This window comes from Pipistrellus hanaki (genome assembly GCF_964339955.1).
Source record: "Pipistrellus hanaki genome assembly, chromosome: 17".
NCBI classification, from domain to species: domain Eukaryota; kingdom Metazoa; phylum Chordata; class Mammalia; order Chiroptera; family Vespertilionidae; genus Pipistrellus; species Pipistrellus hanaki.
The window spans coordinates 14,161,597-14,186,049 of record NC_140519.1 but is presented as its reverse complement, the minus strand read 5'-3'; the positions used below and the strand labels follow the sequence as shown (position 1 = coordinate 14,186,049).

The following is a 24,453-nucleotide window of genomic DNA, read 5'->3' as shown; positions in this document are numbered from 1 at the left end:
TTTAATCCAATACCCCCTTGCAGTAATCTATCTGTGATATAAAGAAATAATCAGTGATAGAAACAAAAATTGGTATAAAAGACAGTTTACTGCAGCATTATTTATAACTATCATAAAAAGGGAAACCCATTAAATGATCAAAAAGGTATTTTTGTTTGTATACTTATAAAATATTCCTTGTTTATACCTAATTATATACTTATAAAGTATACCTTGACCATATTATAAAGCATTAATACCCATTAAAAAGAGTTTTCAAAGATTACTTAAATATATGAAAAATGATCACTATATTAAGTGAAAAGGTAATGTTATGTACATGAGATGAACAAATTATGATATAGTCATACAAAGGAACATTACTCATCAATAAAAAAAAAGAGCAAAAACCAGTCGAAACCGGTTTGGCTCAGTGGATAGAGCGTCGTCGGCCTGCGGACTGAAAGATCCCAGGTTCAGTTCTGGTCAGGGGCATGTACCTTGGTTGCAGGCACATCCCCAGTAGGGGGTGTGCAAGAGGCAGCTGATCTATGATTCTCTCTCATCAATGTTTCTACCTTGTTTCCCTGAAAATAAGACAGTGTCTTATATTAATTTTTTCTCCCAAAGTTTCGCTAGGTCTTATTTTCAGGGGATGTCTTATCTTTCCATGCGCTAGGTCTTATTTTCGGAGGATGTCTTATTTTCAGGGAAACACGGTAACTCTCTATCCCTCTCTCTTCCTCTCTGTAAAAAATCAATAAAATATATTTTTTTTAAAAAAAAAAAAAAAGAGCAAAAACCAGATAGGAGAAACATAAATGAATCCCTAAAAAGAAAAGTAAACAAAAAAAAAACATTATATAAAGTGAAAAAAGTCTGATGCAGAAGAGTAGATGCTGTGTGAGTCTGGTTATATAAAGTTCAGCAACGGGCAAAACTAGTCTATGGGACAGAAGAGTGGTTACTTCATGGAGGAGGGAGGAGGGAAGTCCTGGAGGGGGGCGGGGGGGGGGGGGGGAATGGTGACAAATGAGGATTCACACAGGTAAAAAGTCATCAAATACTATAATTACACATATACATAAATAAAATAATCAAATAAAGTCATCAAGAAGTACATTTAAGATTTGTACATTTTATCATTCATATATACCTCCATGAAGTAATACAGAAATTGCATATTATGGGTAACTTCAATTTGGTTAAATATGTTTATATGTAGAGTAAAAAATATATATAAAGTACATCAAAATATTAAAGGTGGTTAAATCTGGGGTTGCAAATTATTTATAATTTCTTTTTATCTTTCTGCATTTTTCACATTCTCTATAAAGAGTTAAATTACTTTTACCAATAATCAGAAAAAGATTATAAACCTTTATAAAAATTCTGCCATGCTTGTAAAATAAAATTCTGTTACACTTATAACTATCACAAAATTATGGATATGTACAGAAAGACTTAGTAAATCCTCCCAACAAACTTTTTATAAATTATTAAAACTCTTATAGGAGAGAATTTGAGTAGGCTCTTATTCCTTTTCACAGTACTAAATTTCACTGATGTGTCCTATAATTTCACAGTTTTTATCCACCATGAAAAACTGTCTTTAAAAAAATTATAAACACTCATGCTTGCAGTATATTCGGACAAATTAAGGAAAACACCTGCTTGGTGAAGAAATGAGCAGTCGACTGGGCAGTCAGCACTAGACTGCGGAATGGCTTTAAAACATGGCCCCACCCAACACAAACACAGGGGTCTCGTGACTCAATAAAAACTAGTTCCTGAAAACCAGTTGTTCTTTTAAGTGACATATGCCTGAGAGTCTGATTTATCCAAGTCCCATGAAATATGCCTGAAGTCAATACTGTTTACAATGAAAACACGCCTCAAGTTTCAGAACCGTTTACCACACGCACGAACTAATAAGTGAGAACAAAGCCAAAAGGGCAGACGCACCTCTGGTTGTACATGCCCCGGAAGTTGTAATTAGCTCTGTAATTTGGGAAGGGCTTTGGATCCAGTGGCCTGTAGATGGCAGGCTCTCCTCTCTTCATGGCAAGCCCGTTCAGTTCCACGGTGGGGGTGATGCTACCTGTGAAGGCACACAGCAAAGGCACACAGTGAAGCATTTCCCTAATGAATCGTGCCAGCTCTCTCTGTATTACATGAAAACACCATGGAAGTAGGTCTGACTTTCCAAGGAGGTGCATAAACAAACTAAACAAACAGGAAAATCATTCCCCAAATGAAATCTGGGATTTGGGGGTTTGCAACATTTTCCGTACAGTAATGGATGGCCCAAAATTCAACTTTATAGCGATACTATTTCAAAACAAGGCAAACACAAGTTTCACAGATTGCTCAATTCAGATATTATTAAGAACGTGTTGAATTTCCTCATTACTTATCCCAGAAAACTTACAATTATCTAATCATTAAGCATTATCATCTGTGAATATTTTTATTTGTATTTGCAGTTGAGCAACTAAAAGTAGCAAGGAACACAGTCATCAGTAATTCTTGGATTTATCTAATGAAAATAAATTTGAATTTATTCTATAACCAACAACAGGACAAAGGAATACAATAAGTAATGCTTTCTGCAGATAATCTTCATAGGTACATACAGAAGCATGCCTGGATGAAGTGATATATTTGAGATTAGTCTCAAAATAACTCAGAGGAGAGAGAGATAAGAAACAAAATTGGCCCTGGCTGGTGTTTCTCAGTGGTTAGAGTGTCGGCTTGTGCACAGAAGGGTCTTAGGTTCGATTTCCTGTCAATGGCACATACCTTGGTTTCAGGTTCGATCCCCGGTGCCCCTTCTGGTCAGGGTGTGTGATAAGAATGCAGGGAGGCAACCAACTGAGGTGTGTTTCTCTCTCTCTCTCTCTCTCTCTCTCTCTCTCTCTCTCTCTCTTCCTCCTTCCCTCCCTTCCACTCTCTCTAAAATGCGATGGAAAAATATCCTTGGGTGAGGATTTTAAAAAAATGAAACAAGGTTGGCCATCATGTGTGGATAACCACTGAAGCTGGGGATAGGTACAGAGATATTTTCTATCTTACTCTCTCTATTTTAGTACAAGTTCAAATAATTATATAACGAATAATGCACAATGTAAAATTATGTCAAGTTATTTTAAGTACCAAAAGAAGTTATTTAATAAAATATATTTACATTCATTCCGCGTAACAAATCACAAAAATAAATCGAAAGCTTTCTTAGAAAGTAAGATTTATTTGCAATGTAAATTCTGTACGTTTAAGACTCCATTCATCACATACAAAATCGGGCCTGGTTCCTGCCACAGTGAACCCGGGGCCGCCCAGAGCACCAGCAAAGGTGTTGGGGCTGACCCCAATGCAGCCCTGGTAGCCACCCAGGCCACAAGCAACCCACCAAGTCTCAAGAACCTGCTCACGGGGTCTCATCCCTAAAGAATTCGTGTGAAACCATGGAAGAGTTTAAAGGAACAAGAATAAACCGAGGTTAAGAAACGGGGGGAATATGGGGAGTGAAGGACAAAGGAAGAGGTGGGAAAGAATAAGGAAAAAAAGCAAAGTTATTTGAATCAGTCCAAATCCCTAATTTAATCTTATGCACAGGGCAGAGGAAGAGAAAGTCCAGCATGAAGGAATTTTCTTGTGTCTTTCGTTTGTTCAGTATTTTACCAAGGGAGAAATAAGATGCACAAACCGTAAGCATATAGCTCCATGAACGTAGACACTCATTCAGATTAAGGTACGAATGTTTTCATCACCCGGAAGGTTCCTCATGCCATTTTCCAGTCAAGACCGACCTCCCCAAGGGACCCATTCTGACCTCTGTCATCATTGATCCGTTTCGTCCTTCGAATCCGAACAGGAATCATTCCGTCTTGCTTCTTTCACTCGACATAATGATTTTATTGAATATATCAGTAATTCAAACTATATTTCATCACTGAATATTCCCATGAATGAACATGCCAGTGTATCTAATCTGCTGTCGCTGGGACATCTGGGATTGTATCCAGTTTGGGGCTGTTAAGTGAAAAGCCACGTTGACACTCACTTGCTCTGGGTGTGGATACCTAGCAGTGGACCTGCTAAGTCAAGAGTAGGTTTATATTTAACTTTATTACGGACTGCCTCACAGTTTTCCAGAGATCTGAATCCACACCAAAGAGCAGTCTATGCCTTTTAAAAGCTTACAATCCTCTTCAGGAAGACTCCAGTTTAATAATTAACATGTAAATCAGCTGTAAGATTTTTGTCATTTTGAGTTCTCCTTTGCCATCATCACAGACACCAGCAGCCTCCAGGTCACACGGGGTCCTTGTGAAGGAGAGAAGGGGAGCGGAAAAGCACAAACCGTGCTGAAAGGGGTCCTCCCCTCTGGAGGAAAAGGTCTCCTACTGTTCCACTAGACAAAGGCGGTGATGTTTTCCCACAAAACACTCTTTACAGAGTAACTTCAAACTCGGAGCTTCCTCCATGTCATGCTCAGGACCATTATCTTCAATTGGGCACAGGCTACATAGAGAGAATCATTACCCAGGAACCCTTCTGTGTCACACGGCTAGAAGCAACACTATACCCACAGGACGCTTTTTCAGTGGGTTTTAGCCACATTGAAGGAAATGTCTACATTCATCGGCGATAAATATAAAAAGGCTAATTAGATATACAAACGTCTATAGCTACAATCGTGGACTTCTAGTATGTGGCAGGTGAAAGAAATTGCCACATATCACTGACACTTGAGGCCACAGCTTTGTCGGAAGTTAGAACAGTCCCTAGATCACAGTAGTTTCTCAATAAATATGTGTTGAAAGAATGAATGGATTTCAGGGCTCCTTGGGGACCTGGCTGGCACCAGGGTCAGGGTCAGGGCCAGGGCCAGGGCCAGGAAAATACCAGTCGGCCTGGATCAGCTATTGTGCCAGAAAGGAAGAAATGACCAGAGAATGAGGAGGAAATACAGAAGGACTCGGGGATTGACTAGAAGGGGCCATACCACTGGCCAAATCTGGGACAAGGTGAGAACTGAAATTAATAATGATAGATTACACGCCTCTAAGCTAAACAGGAATGCAGGAATCTGTGGTGATATACATAAACAAACAAATAAAAAAACGAGAGGGAAGAAAAGCTCTTGGGTAGAATGCCAACTATTAAATCTAAAAAGAGTACTGTACTCTAAAAATCACCCATTGGGAAAGAATGTTTCTCTTGTTTTAAATCACAAAAGAAAAAAAATCACTGTGGTGCCTGGCCAGTATGGCTCAGTGGTTGAGCATTTCAAACCCATGCAACCAGAGATCACTGGTTTGATTCCCTGGCCGAGGACATGCCCCGATTGTAGGCTGGATCCCAGCAGGGAGCATGTAGGAGGCAGCCAATCAGTAATCCTCTCTCATTGTTGATGTTTCTATCTCTCTCTCCCTTCCTCTCTGAAATCAATAAAAATACATTTTAAAAAAGAACATGCTTTAATTGTTGCATTCACTATTCAGTTTGGCTAAAACCCTTGTTGGTTCCTTTATTGCGTCTAGTTGATGCCTAAATAGCTTTCTCATTTTTTCCAACAGATCCAGAAATAGAAGCTTGTGATGCAAGAACACCTGTCCTTTTTGTGTTCATCAACTTCCGGCCTTAATTCATGTTCTGGTGTGACTTAAGCATGAACATGTGCATAACCTATGACTCAACCATTGCAATCCTAGGCACAGCCCCGACAGAGATGTACTAGTATATGTACAAGAATGATCACAACAATATTAGTTCTAAATCATAATCCCAGCTGGACACAACCCAAACCTCCATCAATAGTACAACGACTAAGAAAACTGTGGGATATTCATGCAATGGGATACTATAGAGCAGTGATTCCCAAAGTGGTCTATATCGACCCCCAGGGGTCTATGACAACCTGCAAGGGGTCTACGTCAGCGGAAAAAAAATTTGGGGGTCCATGAAATGAAAATGGGGGTCCACGATAGTGGATCTCAACATACACTGATAGTACCTATTTACTTACATCATATTATCTTATAATATAAAAACATATAAATTATTTATAAAAGTACCTATGAAGTAAAAAATTTATTATATATGTTTATAAAATTGTGTAAGTTGTAGGATAAAAACCTGCACATAATGATATACCAGTATCATCTTGTTACAAGCATACGCGCAGTAAACATTCTTGCCAATTTTTGTCTCAAAGCTTCGCGAACTTGCACCGACTTGTTCAATTCGTCACTCTATAAATATGAATGTGAGAAAAATACGTTCAAGATTCGTTTCCTGAATCTTGAATAGGAAAGTGCTGAGAAAATATTTTTTAAAAATATAAACTGGTAGTTTATCATACAAATTATAGTGAGTCAGTGTTATTTTGTTTGAGAATGCCGGAGAAAAGTAGGTACATTATTTTTTTATTAAATTTTAACACTAAACTTCACTACAGTTAGAAATTTACAAAAAAATCAATATCAGGTAAGTAGGGGGTCTACCCAAAACCGAAAAACATGGCAAGGGGTCTACCATGGCACAAACAAGTTTGGGAACCCCTGCTATAGAGCAATGGAATGTGACACTGCTGAACACAACACAGATAATTCTCACAAGCATAATATTGAGAAAAACAAGCCACCTGGCGTACGGCTCCGCGAGCCGGCACAATGCAGGTGAGACGTGAGACAGCAGAGCAGCGTTCCCTTTGCAGTTGTGTAGCCACTGCACAGGGCTGGGGCCCTGGCAGAGCCTGTGGCAAAGCGATCAAAGAGCCAAGATCCATCAGGGCTCCCACCGGGAGGCGTGCGCCTGCTGGTGCATCCGATTATACTCCATCTTAAAGGTTTACCCCCAAATCTACTCATTCTCTCCGCTCACTGCCACCTCCAACAGGGGAAAGACATCTCCACTGGCCCTCAGGCTCGGTCCTGCTTCCTTCCTCTGGCCTCTGGGCTGCTGTGCCTTCCACAATAACCCTCGAGGTGGGCCTGACCCAGAGCTCCGCACACACGCTCTTGCTCCATTCACACCAACCGCCCTGCAGAGCACTGCACTGCCACGGCAGCAGCCTCTGGGCCAGCAGCCACTGGGCCTGCGGCAGCCACTGGGCCAGCAGCCACTGGGCCGGCAGCAGCCACTGGGCCAGCAGCCACTGGACCGGCGGCAGCCACTGGGCCAGCAGCAGCCACTGGGCCAGCAGCCACTGGACCGGCGGCAGCCACTGGGCCAGCAGCCACTGGACCGGCAGCAGCCACTGGGCCAGCAGCAGCCACTGGGCCGGCAGCCACTGGACCAGCAGCAGCCACTGGGCCAGCAGCAGCCACTGGGCCGGCAGCCACTGGACCGACGGCAGCCACTGGGCCAGCAGCCACTGGGCCGGCAGCAGCCACTGGGCCAGCAGCAGCCACTGGGCCGGCGGCAGCCACTGGGCCAGCAGCCACTGGGCCAGCAGCAGCCACTGGACTGGCGGCAGCCACTGGGCCAGCAGCCACTGAGCCGGCGGCAGCCACTGGGCCGGCGGCAGCCACTGGGTCAGGCACTCCTGTCCTGCTCCATTCTGGCCACCACTCCCAACAGCCCTGCAGCTCAGGGGCAGACAGAACTCAGTGCACATGACTTTCTTTTCTCGTTTCTTCACCCATAAACTATGGCAGGGGGTTCCTACCTGATCGTGTTTTTAGTATTTTCTACCTTCCATTTACATGTCAAATTGAACTTCCTAAAATGCTTTTTTAAACATGTCACCCACCACCTCGTAAGTATTAATCCACCAAACTAAGTCCTCCTTTAACTTCGACTTTAAGCCAAATGGAAACCTGTATGAGGAGGCCACGTCCCCAGAGGCTAAGTGATAGACACGGGAGTGAAGTTCCTGCAGCAACTAATGAAACAAGGTGATCGAGGACCTGCTGTGTGGATAAAACTTTATGTCCTAAAGCTGGCACTCAAGTTCATCACAATCCACTCCTTAAATACATCCTCAGTCATATATATATATATATATATATATATATATATATATATATATATATATATAATTTTTTTAATTGATTTCAGATAGAGGAAGGGAGAGGGAGAGAGAAAAACATCAAAGTGAGAAACATCGATTGGCTGCCTCCCCGACACCTCCTTCTGGGAATTGAGCCTGCAATCTGGACATGTGCCCTGACCAGGAATCGAACTGGGACCTTCTGATGCATGGGACCACACTCAACCTACTGAGCCACACCAGCCAGGCTACATCTTCAGTCTTATCCCTTAATGGTCACTTACCTGTTCTAACTAAAAACCATCTACAACTTTTTTTTAAAACCAAACCAATTGTCCAGATTCCAATTCCAGTGCCTTTTCTCAGAGTAGTCTTCTCTCCTCTCCTCCATGCCTGCCCACTCTCCAGTCAAGACCCACATCTCACCTCAGCTACCTCCTGCCATTGGTATTACTGACAACACCAATGGCCATTATCATTCACTTGGTACTTACTTAACCTTTACCATTCATTGAGTTCTGTGATTTATATATATGACCGTAACATCTTACATTTTACATACTTCTTAGATCTACATATATGAGTAAGTTCTTAATAAATAGAAGTAGTGGTGGTGATCATTACTAATGATCATCCAGTAATCTAAGGAGATTTTAAAAATCAAATAAGTAGTTAGCCTCTTATCAACTTCAAACTAAATAGGCGTGTTGTTGTTTTTTTATTATAATAATAGTTTGCCTTCTTTAAACTTACTTAAGAAATACTGGAGCCGAAACCGGTTTGGCTCAGTGGTAGAGCGTCGGTCTGTGGACTGAAAGGTCCCAGGTTCGATTCCGGTCAAGGGCATGTACATTGGTTGCGGGCATATCCCCGGTAGGAGGTGTGCAAGAGGCAACTGGTTGATGTTTCTCTCTCATCGACGTTTCTAGCTCTCTATCTCTCTCCTTTCCTCTCTGTAAAATATCAATAAAATATATTTAAAAAAGAAATAGTGGAATCAGCCCTAACCAGTTTGGCTCAGTGGATAAAGCATTAGCCTGTGGACTCAAGGGTCCCAGGTTTGATTCCAGCCAAGGGTAGGTACCTTGGTTGCAGGCACATCCCCAGTGGGGCAGGGGTGTGTGTGTGTGTGTGTGTGTGTGTGTGTGTGCAGGAGGCAGCTGATTGATGTTTCTCTCTCATTGATGTGTCTGACTCTCTCTCCATCTCTCTTCCTCACTGTAAAAAATCAATAAGATATACTTAAAAAAAGAAATACTGGAATCAGCTGGGCAGAAGCAAAAGGCCCAGTAGTAAGAAAGTCATGGAGTTCTGGAAAGAACAGCTCTTGCAAAAGGAGATTGTGTCTATGGAACAGGTGCCACGTGAGCACAAGAAGTGTCTGACTTGATTACAAACATAAGCCTGTGAACTATAATTAAATAGATTATAGGGTGACTGTGGGCAGGCAAAATGTCTTTTCGTACTCCATCACAAAAACACCTAAAGCAACATTGATCAGAAGTAACTACCTGAATTAATAAGTTAACGAATAAGTAAAAGGATGTAGGGCTGGTACTAAACTTATGAAATTTTATTAATTTGATGTTGTGAATTCATGCACCATGTCCAACACAGGTTTGCCTCTGCCCAATAGGTTACTGAACATATAATGTTGTGGCATTATATGCAGAACAACTTTTTTAAATTATTAGTAGGAGCTTAAAATCAGAGTATTCATTTATTAAACACAGATGGGTTTGCTTTCTTATTTGTGGGCTCCTTACTAAATTTCATATGAATGTCCTAAACTGAATATCATTTCTACACCAACAAACAGAGTAATAAGATGCTTAAATGTTTCATTAAGCTAAAAAAAAAAAAAAAAAAAAAAGAATAACCATTTTAATTATTAAATTTTATATGACATATTGAAAAATAAAAATTGAACATTTCTATCTTTACTTTAGGGGAAAATTCACTCTTATTTCTGTTCTTTGTATCCCAATTTCTTTTTGCCCAAGATTGAAAAAGTAAGTAATGGCCCCGGCTGGTGTGGCTCCGTTGAGCATCAGTCCCATGAACTGAAGGGTCACGGTACATGCCCAGGTTGTGGGCTCAGTCCCTGGTGGGGAGCATGCAGGAGACAACTGATAGACAGCATCAATGTTTCTGTCCCTCTCACTTCCTTTGTCTCTCTAAAAAAAAAAAATCAATAAAAAAAAAAAAAATTTTAAAGAAAGAAAAATTCAGTAATGCATCATGATAGTATCCACAAAGGCAACATTTTTTTAAATACATTTTATTGATTTTTTTTTTTTTTTTACAGAGAGGAAGGGAGAGGGATAGAGAGTTAGAAACATCGATGAGAGAGAAGCATCGACCAGTTGCCTCCTGCACACCCCGTTCCGGGGATGTGCCCGCAACCAATGTACATGCCCTTGGCCGGAATCGAACCTGGGACCTTTCAGTCGGCAGGCCGACGCTCTACCACTGAGCCAAACCGGTTTCGGCTAAGGCAACATTTTTAATTAATTACAATTACCTTCTTCATTCTCTCACACTCAGTGATCACTCACCTGTCTTTCTCATACGTACTATTAATACGCCTGCTGACTATACAGCTGGCCTGACAAAGGAAGTGAGAGGGACAGTAACGGACAGACCAGCACACACAGAACACACAGCATGACGGAGGAAAGGAGTCCGTTCATACCTGGGTTATTGTTGACATTACTTTTGGGCGGTTTCTGAACGGGCTTGGGGAGTGTAGATTCAGTCAGAGCTTTACTAGCCACCGCCTGTTGGGCCTTCTTGATGCTGCTCCCTTCCGATTCCCATGTCTGCTCACCGAGGCTCAGCTGCACTGAGAACATCTTAGGAAAACATAGAAAGAAACACATTAAAAGTTTTCAGGAAATCGAACGTGCCCTCCGAGAGAAAAACAGATACACCGCAGAATCAACATGTTAGAGCTAGAGGTCCCCCACAGATCATTTGCAAAAAAATCGTATGGTTCTACCTTGTGAACCAATTTTAAGAGCTTGTGCCAAATCTGTTCTGACCTAGCCAAAGGCTGAAAGGCATACGTGAGCATTTGAGGTAAGAAAGTCAAAAGAAATCACGTCCCTAAAAAGGATCATGTTGTTAATGCCATTCAAACAGTCCTCAAAAAAGCAGAGTACTAAGTACAAAGAGTCAAGAGAAACTGTAAGGGAATCCACAAGGCCCTGTCTCTGTAACACTTTATAAAATTAAATTCCTTAAACTCATCCTTAGCATGATCGAGTCAATAAGTCAGGCAATCCTATCAAATATTATGTCACCAAGATTCTCTCAATCCTCCACAATCACCATTTAGCCAGTCACCAAAATCAGCCCATTTTAACCTCCTGAGTATTTCTCACTCCTCTCTGTCTGCCAGTGACGCTGCGTTGGAGTCAGATTTTCACCATCATTAGCTCAGACATAATCACCTCCCACATGATTGCTAAGACTATCTTCCTAAAGCTCAAACCCGATTGCAGCACCCCAACCAACAGCAGGTTAAAACCCTGCAAACTGTTCCCGCCCTAGCCGGTCCCAGCTGTCAGCCTTCACTTCACACCCTAACTTTCCATTCACACATTTCCTCATGAGCCCCAAACCTATTGCTCACCTTGAGAATTTAGAATCAAGTTACAGGGTACGAACACAATCCACTATTTTACTCCACATATAACTTAGTACTCTCTAGTAATACAAAATATTAACTCCAAATGCTTTTCAATTAAAAATAAATAATTGCAGAAAGGAGGTCAGACAGAAAATACCTTCGCCAAGTGATTAAATTAAATCATCAATAATCACACGAACTGACACAACGAACCTCCTGATATGACCCAGTGAGAAGACTGAATATCCTTGACCAAAAAATGTTAGCCTGAATCTAACCACAGGGAAACAATCAGACAGATCAGATGATGGTATATTCTATAAGGTAACTGGATTAGACTCTTCGAAAATAACAATGTCATGAAAGGGGGAAAAAACAAAACAATAATAGCTATTATAGATTAAAGGATGCTCAAGAAATATGAATGCATATGATAAAGTACAACAAATGACCCTTGACTGGATGTGTACTTGGAAGACAAAGAAATAGAAAAGGCATTTAGAGAACAACTCAGGAAATTTGACTGGACTATATATTATCAAATAAGACTTTCAGTCAAAGTCAAATTTCTTGAGTGATGATACAGTACTGTGGTTATGGAGAAGAATGTCTCTGATCTTTTATAAGATAGATAAATAAGAACATAGCAGGGCCCTGGCAAGAGCATTGACCCATGCCCCAAAAGGTCTCCAGTTATCCCTAACTGGTTTGGCTCAGTGGATAGAGTGTCGGCCTACAGACTGAAAGGTCCCAGGTTCGATTCCAGTCAAGGGCATGTGCCTTGGTTGCGGGCACATCCCCAGTTGGGGCATGCAGGAGGCAGCTGATTGATGTTTCTCTCTCATCAATGATTCTAATTCTATCCCTCTCCCTTTCTCTCTGTAAAAAATCAATATATTGAGAAAATAGATTTTAAATGGCTGCCCATAAGATCAAGAACAAGATAGAGATATTGGCTTCCATAACTTCTATTCAACATTGTACTGTACGTTCTAGCCAATGCAATTAGGGAAGAATAAATAAAGAACATTCATAGGACAGCAATGATAAATAAAAACAAATAGAAACTAAAATATAAAAAACAATAACATTTACAATAGCATCAAAAATATGAAATACTTAGGATAAACCTAGATGTGAAATACCTGCTCAATGGAAACTACAAAGCATCTCTGAAAGAAACTAAAGAGTAAATAAATGAGAGATAGATTTTGAGGATGGATTGGAAGATTCAATGTTTCTAATATCTTCATTTTTGCCAAATGGAGCTATAGATTTATGGCAATTCTATCCAAAATAACATCTGCTTTACAGAATGGAAAGCTGACTTTAAAATTCATATGAAAATACAAAGGATGTAAAATAGCCAAAACAATCCTGAAAAGGGATCAAATTAGAGGGCTAATACTGTGCAATTTCATGTCTTACAAAGGTACGGTAATCAAAACAGCACAGCATAAAGATGAGAAAATAGAACAACAGAACAGAGTCCAAGCTGATTGGTGACAAAGGGGCACAGGCAATTCAGTGGAGAAAGAATTAACTCTTCAACAATGACAAAATCAAAAGCTATTGGTTTTATAGAATCTGGATGTTGTTCCATATCTCACATCACATAAAAAACTAAGTCAGAATGGCAGTTAGACCTAAATGTTAAGACCAAAAACTAGAAAACATCTAGAAGCTAACACAGAAGGAAATCCCTATGATCTCCGATGAGGCAAAGACTTCTTAGATACCACACCAAAAGCACCATCTATCTGAGAACAAATGGATATCAGGGAATTAATCAAAACTAACAACTGCTCTTTGAAAGGCAAAGATAAGACTTAGAGTAGGAGGGAATATTTGCCAAGCACATTAAGGAAGAACTTGCATTCAGAACATGTAAAAAGTGACATTACAGAATCTGCAGAGGAGAACGCTGCAGTGCAGGGATAGTGAGTGTCATGTAGTAAATACTCAATAATTATTTACCAAGGATTTTTTTAAATCCTATACATTACTGCCCTGGGCGGTTGCCTAATGCATCAGCCCAAGCACCGAAACCAAAGGATCACCGGTTTGATTCCCGGTCAAGAGCACATATCAGAGTTGCAGGTTTGTGTCACTCTTGACTATACACAATGAAAGGAAAGCTTGTTTTGACTCTTTTTGCTTGAAGTTAGATTATAAATTTGGATTAAGTTATTTTCATGAATGTTATGTTAAAATTTAAGTTCGATCCCCGTTCAGGGCATGTGGAGGCAACCCATCAACGTGGCTCTCTCAAGTCAATATTTCTCTCTTTCTTTCTCTCTTTCTACCTCCCTCCCTTTCTACCTTCGACTCTCTCTCTCTTAAAAAAAAAAAAAATAAATAAATAAAATTGATGAAAAAGTATCCTCGAGTAAGGATTAACAACAACAAAAAATCCTATGCATGCCCACCAGCACGGCTCAATGGCTGAGCACTGACCTATGAACCAGGAGGTCACAGTTCAATACCCGGTCAGGGCACATGCCCAAGTTGCGAGCCTGATCCCCAGTGTGAGGCATGCAGGAGGCAGCCAATCACCAATAAAAATATAAAAAAAGAGAAAGGGGTATGAATTAACGGGTATGAAGGAGGATATACGATTAGACAGGTAGACCAAGGCCATAACCTTCTTCTCTACACAAAAGATATTATGTAAATTGTTGCCCAGAACCGTTCCTAAAAGCCTCTAATAGAAGACAAAATTGATGGATTTTAATTTCATCTTATTTTCCTTCTTTAAAGGAGATGCAAGAAAACAATTTAACAATCCAAGAGCTATTTGCTTTACAAAAATGAATCAACTTTTACAGAATCAATTGCCTCCACATGCTATACAAGAACTGATGGTCATTATCATAATCTCCAATATCCAAGATTTTAAATGTACCAAGGAAACTTATGCACAACTGAGACTTTCCTAAACAGATGAATAGAATTCAAACACATATGCATCAGCTACAGATTTCTTTAAAACATGTACACATGTAAACATGTAAGGCAATATACAGAAATACGTTGATTTTCCATTTACAAGAACAATATTACAAGCCAATGCCCGGGCAACAATACCGGTTAGACAACTTCCATAAATGGTGAGCCTCAGCAGTAAACAATGGAAAAGATATCTCACGACTAGTTAACCATCGCTGTACTCACAGTTTTATTTACTCAGCAGCTATTTACTTAATGGAAAGAACACTACACTTGGGAGCCAAAGAGCACATATCTCATGTTGACATGGGCATTTATGAGCTATTAACCAAGTCATTTAACTTTTCTGTGCCGGAGTTCCTTAGTTTACAAAAAGGAAATCAAAAAGCCCTATCTCATGTGACTTTGTGAAGTACCGTATCTAAGTTCTATAAACCATAAAAAGCTACAAAGCTGTCTAGTTACAGACTTTAAAATATTTTTCATATGGAACTCAGAGCCTCCAGGACATCTGCCACCCCCTCCCCCCAAAAAATGAAGCACAATGGAAACCTAGACGATAAATCGGATAGACTTTGAGAAGCGCGTCTCACCGCCTGGCTTCAAGCCTTACCTTCGCGTGAGCAGGCCCTCTTTCTCTCAGAAGCTTATACTGGGGTTGGACTCTATTGAAACGGGCTAACTCATTTACCAGACACACTGGAGTTTTCTCTTTGGGCTTTGCCATTTTATCTTGGAGAGAAGCTGTAAATAAAAAGGCTGTGAAGTTTTTGTCACTCTTGACTGCACACAATGGAAGAAAAGCTCATTTTGACTCTCTTAGCTTGAGGTCAGATTGTCTAGTTGGATTAAGTTATTTTTCACAAATTTTATGTTAAAGTTTCAAATCATCTACTGTCTTCCGTGACATGCAACAGAAATATGAATCACAGTTTAAGCAATACATGAGGGTAATTTTTTCCTAAGTGCTGAGGTTGCTGTCTCTACACACATATGATAACAGCATGCTCAAAGATTTTAAAATAATATAGGATAATAACAATTTCTAAATTATCTTGTAACTTTTCTTTCCTCTTAAAAAAATTTTAGCATAAACACATAATCCTCCTGATTCTTAGTACTATGAAACTCAGTATCTTCTCATCTTGAGGCAGCATATTAACTGAAAAGCTCTAGACTTGGGAATCAAGTCCTAAATTTAAGTACTAGTTCTTTCAACTACTATTTTATAATAACTTCTTTTTCTTTTTTTAAACAAAATTTTGAAAGTACGAATAGAAAGAATAATTTAACAATGCCTACGTCCTTAGCATCCAGAATGGAAATTAACATTTTCCATGTTTCCTTTAAGTCTTATTAAAAAAACCAACAGTATTACCTTATAGTTAAGTTTCTTTTATCTAAGAAACCAAAATTATATGAATTTAAAATATATCCCTCTGGGATATTGTAAACACACTTATATGCATGCATATCCAAGAAGAAATACAGTCTTGATATATGTGGCTTTACAGCCACATAAAGAGTAATAATAAATATATCATTTTCACCAATTTCTTCACTCTTTCATTATGTTTTTGCAATTGTAACTTATATATTCAGTACATCCCTTTTAACTGCTGTATAATTTCCTTCACAAGATCATACCCATTTCTTATCCCACTCCCCTACCGATGGACATTTAGAATGCTTCAAATTCTTCACTCACACAGGTAAAAAATACCTTACCAAGTGGCATTGAGAATGATTGTACCCAATTACCTTCCCTAGCAACATGATAATTACCGTCTCTCTCAACACTGAAAACACACGGTATGGTCGGGTACTTTGTGATAAGCTAAACCTTGACAAATAGCATCCCATTATGGTCCCCCACCCATCCCTCTTTTAATTGGCATCCACAGACTGCAAGTGAGGGGACTCATCCGCTCATGTTGATCATTTGGGTTTTCTCTTCTGGGAACTGCTTCTGTCCTGCTTTCTATTGGTCATTTTATATATTTTATATTTTAAAAAACTACTAATCAATCTCTTATGCTTTTCAGGCCTTAAGAAATCCTTTCCTAACCTGCAAGGTCTTAATTACTTTCACTTAAATTTCCTAAGCCTTCTCTCCTTTATCTGCAAAGGAAAGGCCATAAATCTATCCTACTTAACGCACAGGCTGTTATGAGGTTAAGATTTTTAAATGTATGGGACTCTACATTATATTATTACAGCTTCAGAACTTTCCCAAATACTGTATTAAATTATTTTCCCTAATGTTTTTCCTTCATCTCCCTTACAGGCACATTAGTTGCATGTTAGTTTTTCTTTCATCTCCCATGTATCAGTGTCACACCTTGCCCACGGATCACCTCCTGCTCAAACTGGAGTCACAATGTGTGGAGAACACATTAAATAAATGGAAACAGCTGGTTTCAGGAACTTTATGTTCAAATGTTCTATGGCAAGATTTAATGTAGAAAATTGTATTCTTTTAACTTTTTAAAGCTCTTTACAAGACCAATAAATTCATAGAATAACTCTATCATAATCATTATGATTAAGAAATTACTTTTTAAGAAAACTACCTAATAGTGCAGAAGTAAAAGGAAAGAGAATCTAAGAAATCAGCTATAGGGCCAATACAGATGACTACTGATTCTACAATTAAACCATTCTAAGTGGCTTGCAAGCAAAAAAAAACAAAACAAAAAAAAACCCTAGTAATCATTATTGTTTGGAACAACACAAAAAAGACAAGAGTAAGTCAAGGGAGTTTTGAGGAAACCTGCCTACTCCTTAGCCAACTGTGTAGCATTCAGATAAACATTCCATAGATGGTTCCAGAGCCAGTCGTTGTATCAAACACAAGGTGACCTGGGGCTATAACCCATCTTGGTCTGCACACACTGTGACATTAGATACTCAAGCACAACAGATAACAAACACAGCTACCTGCACATCAAAAAAAAAAAAAAGCCAAACGAAAAACGACCAATGTATTAAAAATGAGAAAATATTAAAGTCTGGTAAGAATCAGGCAGTTTTGCATAACACTGAACTAGCATTTGTTCTGTTAGTGTACAATGTTGACAACTCAGCAATGCCGCACATTCATCTGTTACAATGGCAAAACTTCTAGGAACATGGCAAGCACAAGGTGACAATTTTACAGTGAGAAAAGGGTGGCCCTAGCGGGGTTGGCTCAGTGGATAGAGCACTGATCCTTGGACTGAAGGGTCCCCGGGTTTGATTCTAGTCAAGGACATGTACCTCAGTTGCAGACTTGATCCCCGACACCTGTGAGGGCACATGTGGGAAGGCAACCAATGAATGTGTCTCTCTCACATCGATGTTTCTCTGTCTCCCCCCCTCCCTTTCATTCTAAAAATCAATGGAAACATATCCTTGTTGAGGATTAACAACAGTAACAACAAAAAGGTAGTTCTTTTCAAATATATTTTTATTTATTTCAGAGAGGGAGAGAGAGAGAAACATCAATGATGAGATAATCACTGATTGACTGCCTCTTATACACCCCCTAATGGGGTCTGAGCCTGCCCTGATGGGGAATCAAACTATGACCTCCAGGTTCAAAGGTCAATGCTCAACCACTGAGCCATGCTAGCTCGGTAAGAAAAGTCTTAACAGCATAGGCTTGAAATCTATTAAAGGAAAGTGGTAACTAATAACATGGTATTAAACTCAGATTCCACTAATTTTGACTTTCTGCTTCATAAAAATAACATGCACCCAATAAAACATTTTAATGTGTGAGTAAAATTTTGGCAAGAAGGGTATGCAAAACACCTGCAAGACCTCACTTTTTTTAAATATATATTTTATTGATTTTTTAAGAGGAAGAGAGAAGGATAGAGAGTTAGAAACATCAATCAGCTGCCTCTTGCACACACCCCACTGGGGATGTGCCTGCAACCAAGGTACATGCCCTTGACTGGAATCAAACCTGGGATCCTTGAGTCTGCAGGCCGATGCTCTATCCACTGAGCCAAACCAGTTTCGGCAAGACCTCACTTTGATAAAACTTTATAGCAAAATACAACTGTTTCAAGTTGGTAAATGTGAAAATAATTAATCCTGGTTGAAATTGTTTGCTTTAGCTGAGACTGGTTTGGCTCAATGGATAGAGCGTTGGCTTGGGGACTGAAGGGTCCCAGGTTCTATTCCAGTCAAGGGCATGTACCTTGGTTGAGGGCACATCCCCAGTAGGGGGTGTGCAAGAGGCAGCTGATCGATGACTCTCTCTCATCGATGTTTCTAACTATCTCTCTCCCTCTCTGTACAAAATCAATAAAATATAATATATTAAAAAAAAAAAAAGAAATTGTTTGCTTTACAAAATGATTAAAACTGTAAGTAGCTGTTCCTCTATTTAATCAGAAATCTCATGAGTCTTAACTCCTTGACAGAGCTCTTTCCAGTGCCATCAAATTTCTTGAAAACAAAAGATGCTGCAGGATCTGTTTCAAAGCAATTCATAAATCAGTTATAAGATAGTCAGTCACCAGATGCCAAGTACAGCCTAGGGCAGTGGTCGGCAAACTCATTAGTCAACAGAGCCAAATATCAACAGTACAACGATTGAAATTTCTTTTGAGAGCCAAAAACCGACTTCTGCGCATGGACCACGAAGTTTCAATCGCACTGTACGTGGAAGAGCCACACTCAAAGGGCCAAAAAGCCACAGGTGGCCTTGGGAGCCACAGTTTGCTGACCACTGGCCTAGGAAATACAGTCAATCATACTGTAACGACTCAGTACAGTGTCAGATGGACACTACTCTTATGAGTAGGGTGGGATCACTTCATAAACTATATAATTGTCTAATCGCTATGTTATACACTTGAAACTAATATAATATTGTATGTCAACTGTAATTTTTAAAAAAGGAGGCCATAAGTGTAAGGCCTACAAATCTCTGACTTTTCAAATGAAACTAAGTGGGATTTCAACACTGCTTAGAAGAGTGTGGCCTTGCCAGCATTTGGTATTGTCTGTCTTCTTACTTGAGCCATTCGAACAGGTGCATTCCCATTGTGGTTTTAACCAGTATTTCCCTAATGACTAATGAGGTTGAACAAATTTTCATTTTTATATGCTATCTATATATATATATATCCTGTAGGGAAGTGTCTATCTGAATATTTTACCCATTTTAATTGGGTTATTTCTTTTTCCTTCTTGTTTTATTTGAAGTTCTAAATACAAGTAGTATTAATCAGGTAAACGTTTGGCAAAGATTTTTTTTCTCGGTATGTGGCTTCTCCTTTTATCCTTTTAGCAGCGTCTTTTGAAAAACAGACTTTAACTATGTCTAATTAATCGATTTGTTCAGATACAGATTGTGCTTTGGCTGTTGTATCTAGGAAATCATTGCCTAGTTAAGATGTCAAAGATTTTCTCCTATGTTTTCTTCTAGCAGCTTTATAATTGGGATTGCATACTTAGATCTCTGAGACATTTTTTTAAATATATTTTATTGATTTTTTTTTATAGAGAGGAAGGTAAAGGGATACAGAGCTAGAAACATCGATGAGAGAGAAGCATCGACCAGCTGCCTCCTGCACACGCTCACCCACTGGAAGAAATCTGACCAAGTCGCTCATAAAAAGAGGCTAATCTTTTGCAACGTGGCCTGGACCCGGTATAAATTGGGCAATGAAGATGTTTGGACAGTTATTGAAACCACTAATTTTAATACCATCTTATTTTGCAAGTCCCAAGGAAACAGATGGAGGTTCCATATATCCAAGCCTTTACGGTCCTCAGAAATGACCCTAAGCTATGTACTACCTGTCAACTAGAAAAAAATATACCTTCTTTTGATACTTTTTGTCCCATCTGTGTGGTGTTTTTTTTTTCCTTTTTCATCTTTACCTACCTTTTTTTGAACTATTATATTTTCGTATTCAATTTTATATCCCTTATGGGCTTATAATTTATTTTTCTTTATTTTTAGAGCGATGGCTCTAAAATATACACAGCCTACCATCAAGTAAATATTATACCACTGCATGTATGGTGTAAGCCCTAACAATGCTCTATGTCCCTTTCCCACGCCCCATTCTTTATGCTACTGGCCTCAGCCTAAGTATGTATGTTATAAGCCTCCAATTAACTGTTAACTTTATTTTGAATCATCAATTGTCTTTTTAAATGTTAAAAACCTAGAAAATGTCTTTTATATTTACCACGTATTATACAATTTCCTGCACTCTTCATTGCTTTTCAAAGATCCAAATTTCCATCTGTTACTAATTTTCTTTGCCTAAACAACTTCTTTAAGACCTTGTGCAGTGCAGGTCTGCTGAAAATGAATTCCCTCAGATTTTGCTTCTCTCAAAAGTCACTGCCTTTGCCTATCATATATCTCATAAGGGATTAATACACAGAATATATAAAGAACATTTATGTCTCAACAACAAAAATATACACCAATCCGCCCAGCTGGTGTTGCTCAATGGTTGAGCATCAACCTATGAACCAGAAGGTCACAGTTTAAATCACAGTCAGGGCACATGCCTGCCTGGGTTGCAGGCTCGATCCCCAGTAGGGGACATGCAGGAGGCAGCCGATCAATGATTCTCTCTCATCATTGATGTTTCTCTCTCTCTGTCCCTCTTCCTTCCTCTCTGAAATCAATAAAAAGATATTTTTAAAAAAAGAAAAATATGCCAATCAAAAAATGTGTAATAAACTTGAATACATTTATTCAAAGATGACATACAAGTGACCAACATATGAAAATATCCTCACCATCACTAATCATCAGAGAAATGCAAATCAAAATCACAAAGAGATGCCACTTCGCACCCATTAAAATGACCATTAGCAATAAGTATTGGTGAGAGTGTGGGAAGTTGGAGCCCTTGTTCATTAGTGGGAATGTGAAATGGAGCAGCCATTATGAAAAATAGTGATTAAACATAGAATTGCCATAAGATTCAGCAATTTAACTTGTGGGTATATAACCCAAAATGACTAAGAGCAGAAATGTGAGTAGATATTTGCACACCCCTGTTCACAAGAGCCAAATGATGGAAGCAACCCAAGTGTGCTCGCATGGATGAATGGCTAAATAAAATGGGTGTGTACATAAACAGAACATGATTCAGCATTAACAAATATAAATTCTAACACAAGCTACACCATGGATGAACCTTAAGGACATTATGCAAAGTAAAACAAGCCAGTCTCAAAAGCACAAATACTGTATGATTCCACTTAGAAAAAAAATTTTTTTCACATGGTGTCTTTGTTTGGCTTTGGTATCAGAGAAATGCTGGTCTCAGAATAAGTTAGTATTCGTTCCTCTCCTATTTTTCTGAAGAGTGTGAGAAGGATTTGTGTTAATTCTTCTTTAAATGTTTGGTAGAATTCACCAGTGAAGCCATCTGGTCCTGGACTTTTTTTTGTTTAGGAGGAATTTTTTTTTCTATTATTGATTCAATCTGTTCATATTTTCTATTTTTTTTCTTGTGTCAGTTTCCATAATTGGTATTTCTAGGAATTTGCCCATTTCATCTAGGTTATACAATTTTTTCCTGTATTTATTCATACTATTCTCTTAGAATCATTTTTATTTCTTTAAGGTCAATAGTAATATCCTCACTTTCATTTCTGATTTTAGTTATATGTGTTTTTTCCCTTTGCCAGTCTAGCTAAAAGTTTGTCAATTTTGTTTATCTTTTCAAAGAAACTTATGGTTTTGCTGATTCTCCATATTGTTTACTATTCCGTATTTTGTTTATCTCCACTTAATCTTTATTATTTCCTTTCTTTGTTAGTGTTAGATCTAATATGTTCCTCTTTTCTAGTTTCCTTAAGGTGAAAAGTTAGGTTATATGTTTTAGAGCTTTCTTCTTCTTTTATGTCAGCAATTTTCAACCCATGTGCCATGGCTCACTGGTGTGCCACAAGAATTTTTAAAACATGTAATTCCTGACTCCTTATTCAGGGGCACTGACCTCTTTTCCCTTAGATTAACAAATAAAAAAATGACAACAGCCAACACAACAATAGCCACCTGGTGAGAACTCCCTGTCTTAAACCATAAATATATAGTTCAGATAATATACTTGCCTCTTATTGGTCACGTTGCCTAAGACTGTATCTGATTGGTTAATTTTTGGCACCAGAAATCCTATGTACAAGTATAGGCACCTGATTTTTTTTAGTCACTTTGTTTTTGTTGTTGTTATTGTTTCGTTTGGTCATTTTATAATTGTAATCAATGAGTTTGCTTGTGGATTTAGTTTTGTGAATTTGATATCTTTCTTTTTTTTTTTTTAATATATTTTATTGATTTTTTTTACAGACAGGAAGAGAGAGAGAGAGAGAGAGAGAGAGAGCTAGAAACGTCGATGAGAGAAAAACACCGACCAGCTGCCTCTTGCACACCCCCTACCGGGGATGTGCCCGCAACCAATGTACATGCCCTTGACCGGAATTGAACCTGGGACCTTTCAGTCCGCAGACCGACGCTCTACCGCTGAGCCAAACTGGTTTCGGCTCGATATCTTTCTTAATATATTTTTATTGATTTCCAGAGAAGAAGGGAGATATAGAAACATCAATGATGAGAGAAAATCATTGATTGACTTCCCTCTTGCACAACCCCCACTAGGGATCCAGCCGTAACCCAGGCATGTGCCCTGACTAGGAATCGAACCATGACCTCCTGGTTCATAGGTCGACACTCAACCTCTGAGCAACACAAGCTGGGCTTAAAAAATCACTTTGGAACAAAGTGTAGGTAATTACTATTATTTTTTATTTTTGTATATCAATCAAAATCATACCCTTTTTTGGTCAGATCAACAAAAAAATGTATTTTTTTGGTGTGCCACCAAATTTTAGGAATTAAGTTTATGTGTGCCATGAGATGAAAAAGGTTAAGAACTGCTGCTTTATGCCTTTACTGCTATAAATTTCCCGTTGCTTTCGCTGCATCTCACAAGTTATGGTATATAGTGTTTTCATTTTCATTCATCTCTAATTATTCTCTAATTTAACCTGTGATTTCTTCTTTGATCTGTTGGCTATTTAAGAGTGGTTGCCCTAGCCAGTTTTCTCAGCAGTTGGAGCGTCAGCCTGCAGCCTGAAGGTTTGATTCCAGTCAATGGCACGTACCATGGTTGCAGGCTGCTTGGTGCTCAGAGTTGGCATGTGCGGGAGGCCAACCAAGCAATGTGTCTCTCTCTCTGTCTCTCCTGAGCCCTCCCACTCTCTAAAAATCAATGGGAAAATGTCCTCATTAACAACAACAAAATGTACTGAAACTTGTTTGTGGCTCCACCAATGGTCTATTCCTGGAGAGTCTTGCGCTCACCTGAGAATGTGTATCCTGCTTTGCCGGGTGTTTTGTACATGTTCGCTAGGTCTAATTGGTTTACATTTCGTTCAAGTCCTATTTCCTTACTAATCTTCTGCCTAGATGTTCTGTCCCTTATTACAGAAGAGGCAACCACTTTAGTTTTTGATTGGATGAAAAAAGCGTGAATTTGCCAAAACCGGTTTGGCTCAATGGATAGAGCGTTGTCCTGCAGACTGAAGGGTCCTGGGTTCGATTCCCGTCAAGGGCATGTACCTTGGGTTGCGGGCGCATCCCCAGTGGGGGATGTGCAAGAGGCAGCTGATCAATGTATCTCTCTCATCGATGTTTCTAACTTTATCTCTCCCTCTTCCTCTCTGTAAAAAATCAATATATTAAAAAAAAAAAAAAAAAAAAAAGCTCACCCCAGCATTCCATGAGCTATGGGAATGGTTTTCTTACGGTTTTCCAGCAATGCTTTCCCTGGCTTTGCGTAGGTCCTGTCACCATCTACGGACCAAAACTCAGCCAAAGACTCAGGGAAGCCCTCTGCGGGTCTCCAGAATGCGTGCA

At 39.2% G+C, this 24,453-nt stretch overlaps 1 protein-coding gene across 5 annotated transcripts in view; it reads right to left on the bottom strand.

Annotated features, from left to right (window-relative positions):
• Positions 1-24,453, bottom strand: part of STAU2 (staufen double-stranded RNA binding protein 2) — a 222,254-nt gene that overhangs the window by 180,857 nt on the left and 16,944 nt on the right. For 3 of the 5 annotated variants that reach the window (XM_084865006.1, XM_084865005.1, XM_084865007.1), the window contains 3 exons: positions 15,175-15,305; positions 10,674-10,833; positions 1,945-2,080 (listed from right to left, as the gene is read on the bottom strand). In XM_084865006.1, the coding sequence (XP_084721132.1) occupies positions 1,945-2,080; positions 10,674-10,833; positions 15,175-15,288 (410 nt within the window). In that variant the 5' untranslated portion in view covers positions 15,289-15,305. The remainder of the gene's footprint in view (positions 1-1,944; positions 2,081-10,673; positions 10,834-15,174; positions 15,306-24,453) is intronic. The other 2 variants (XM_084865009.1, XM_084865008.1) reach the window with 1 other exon arrangement.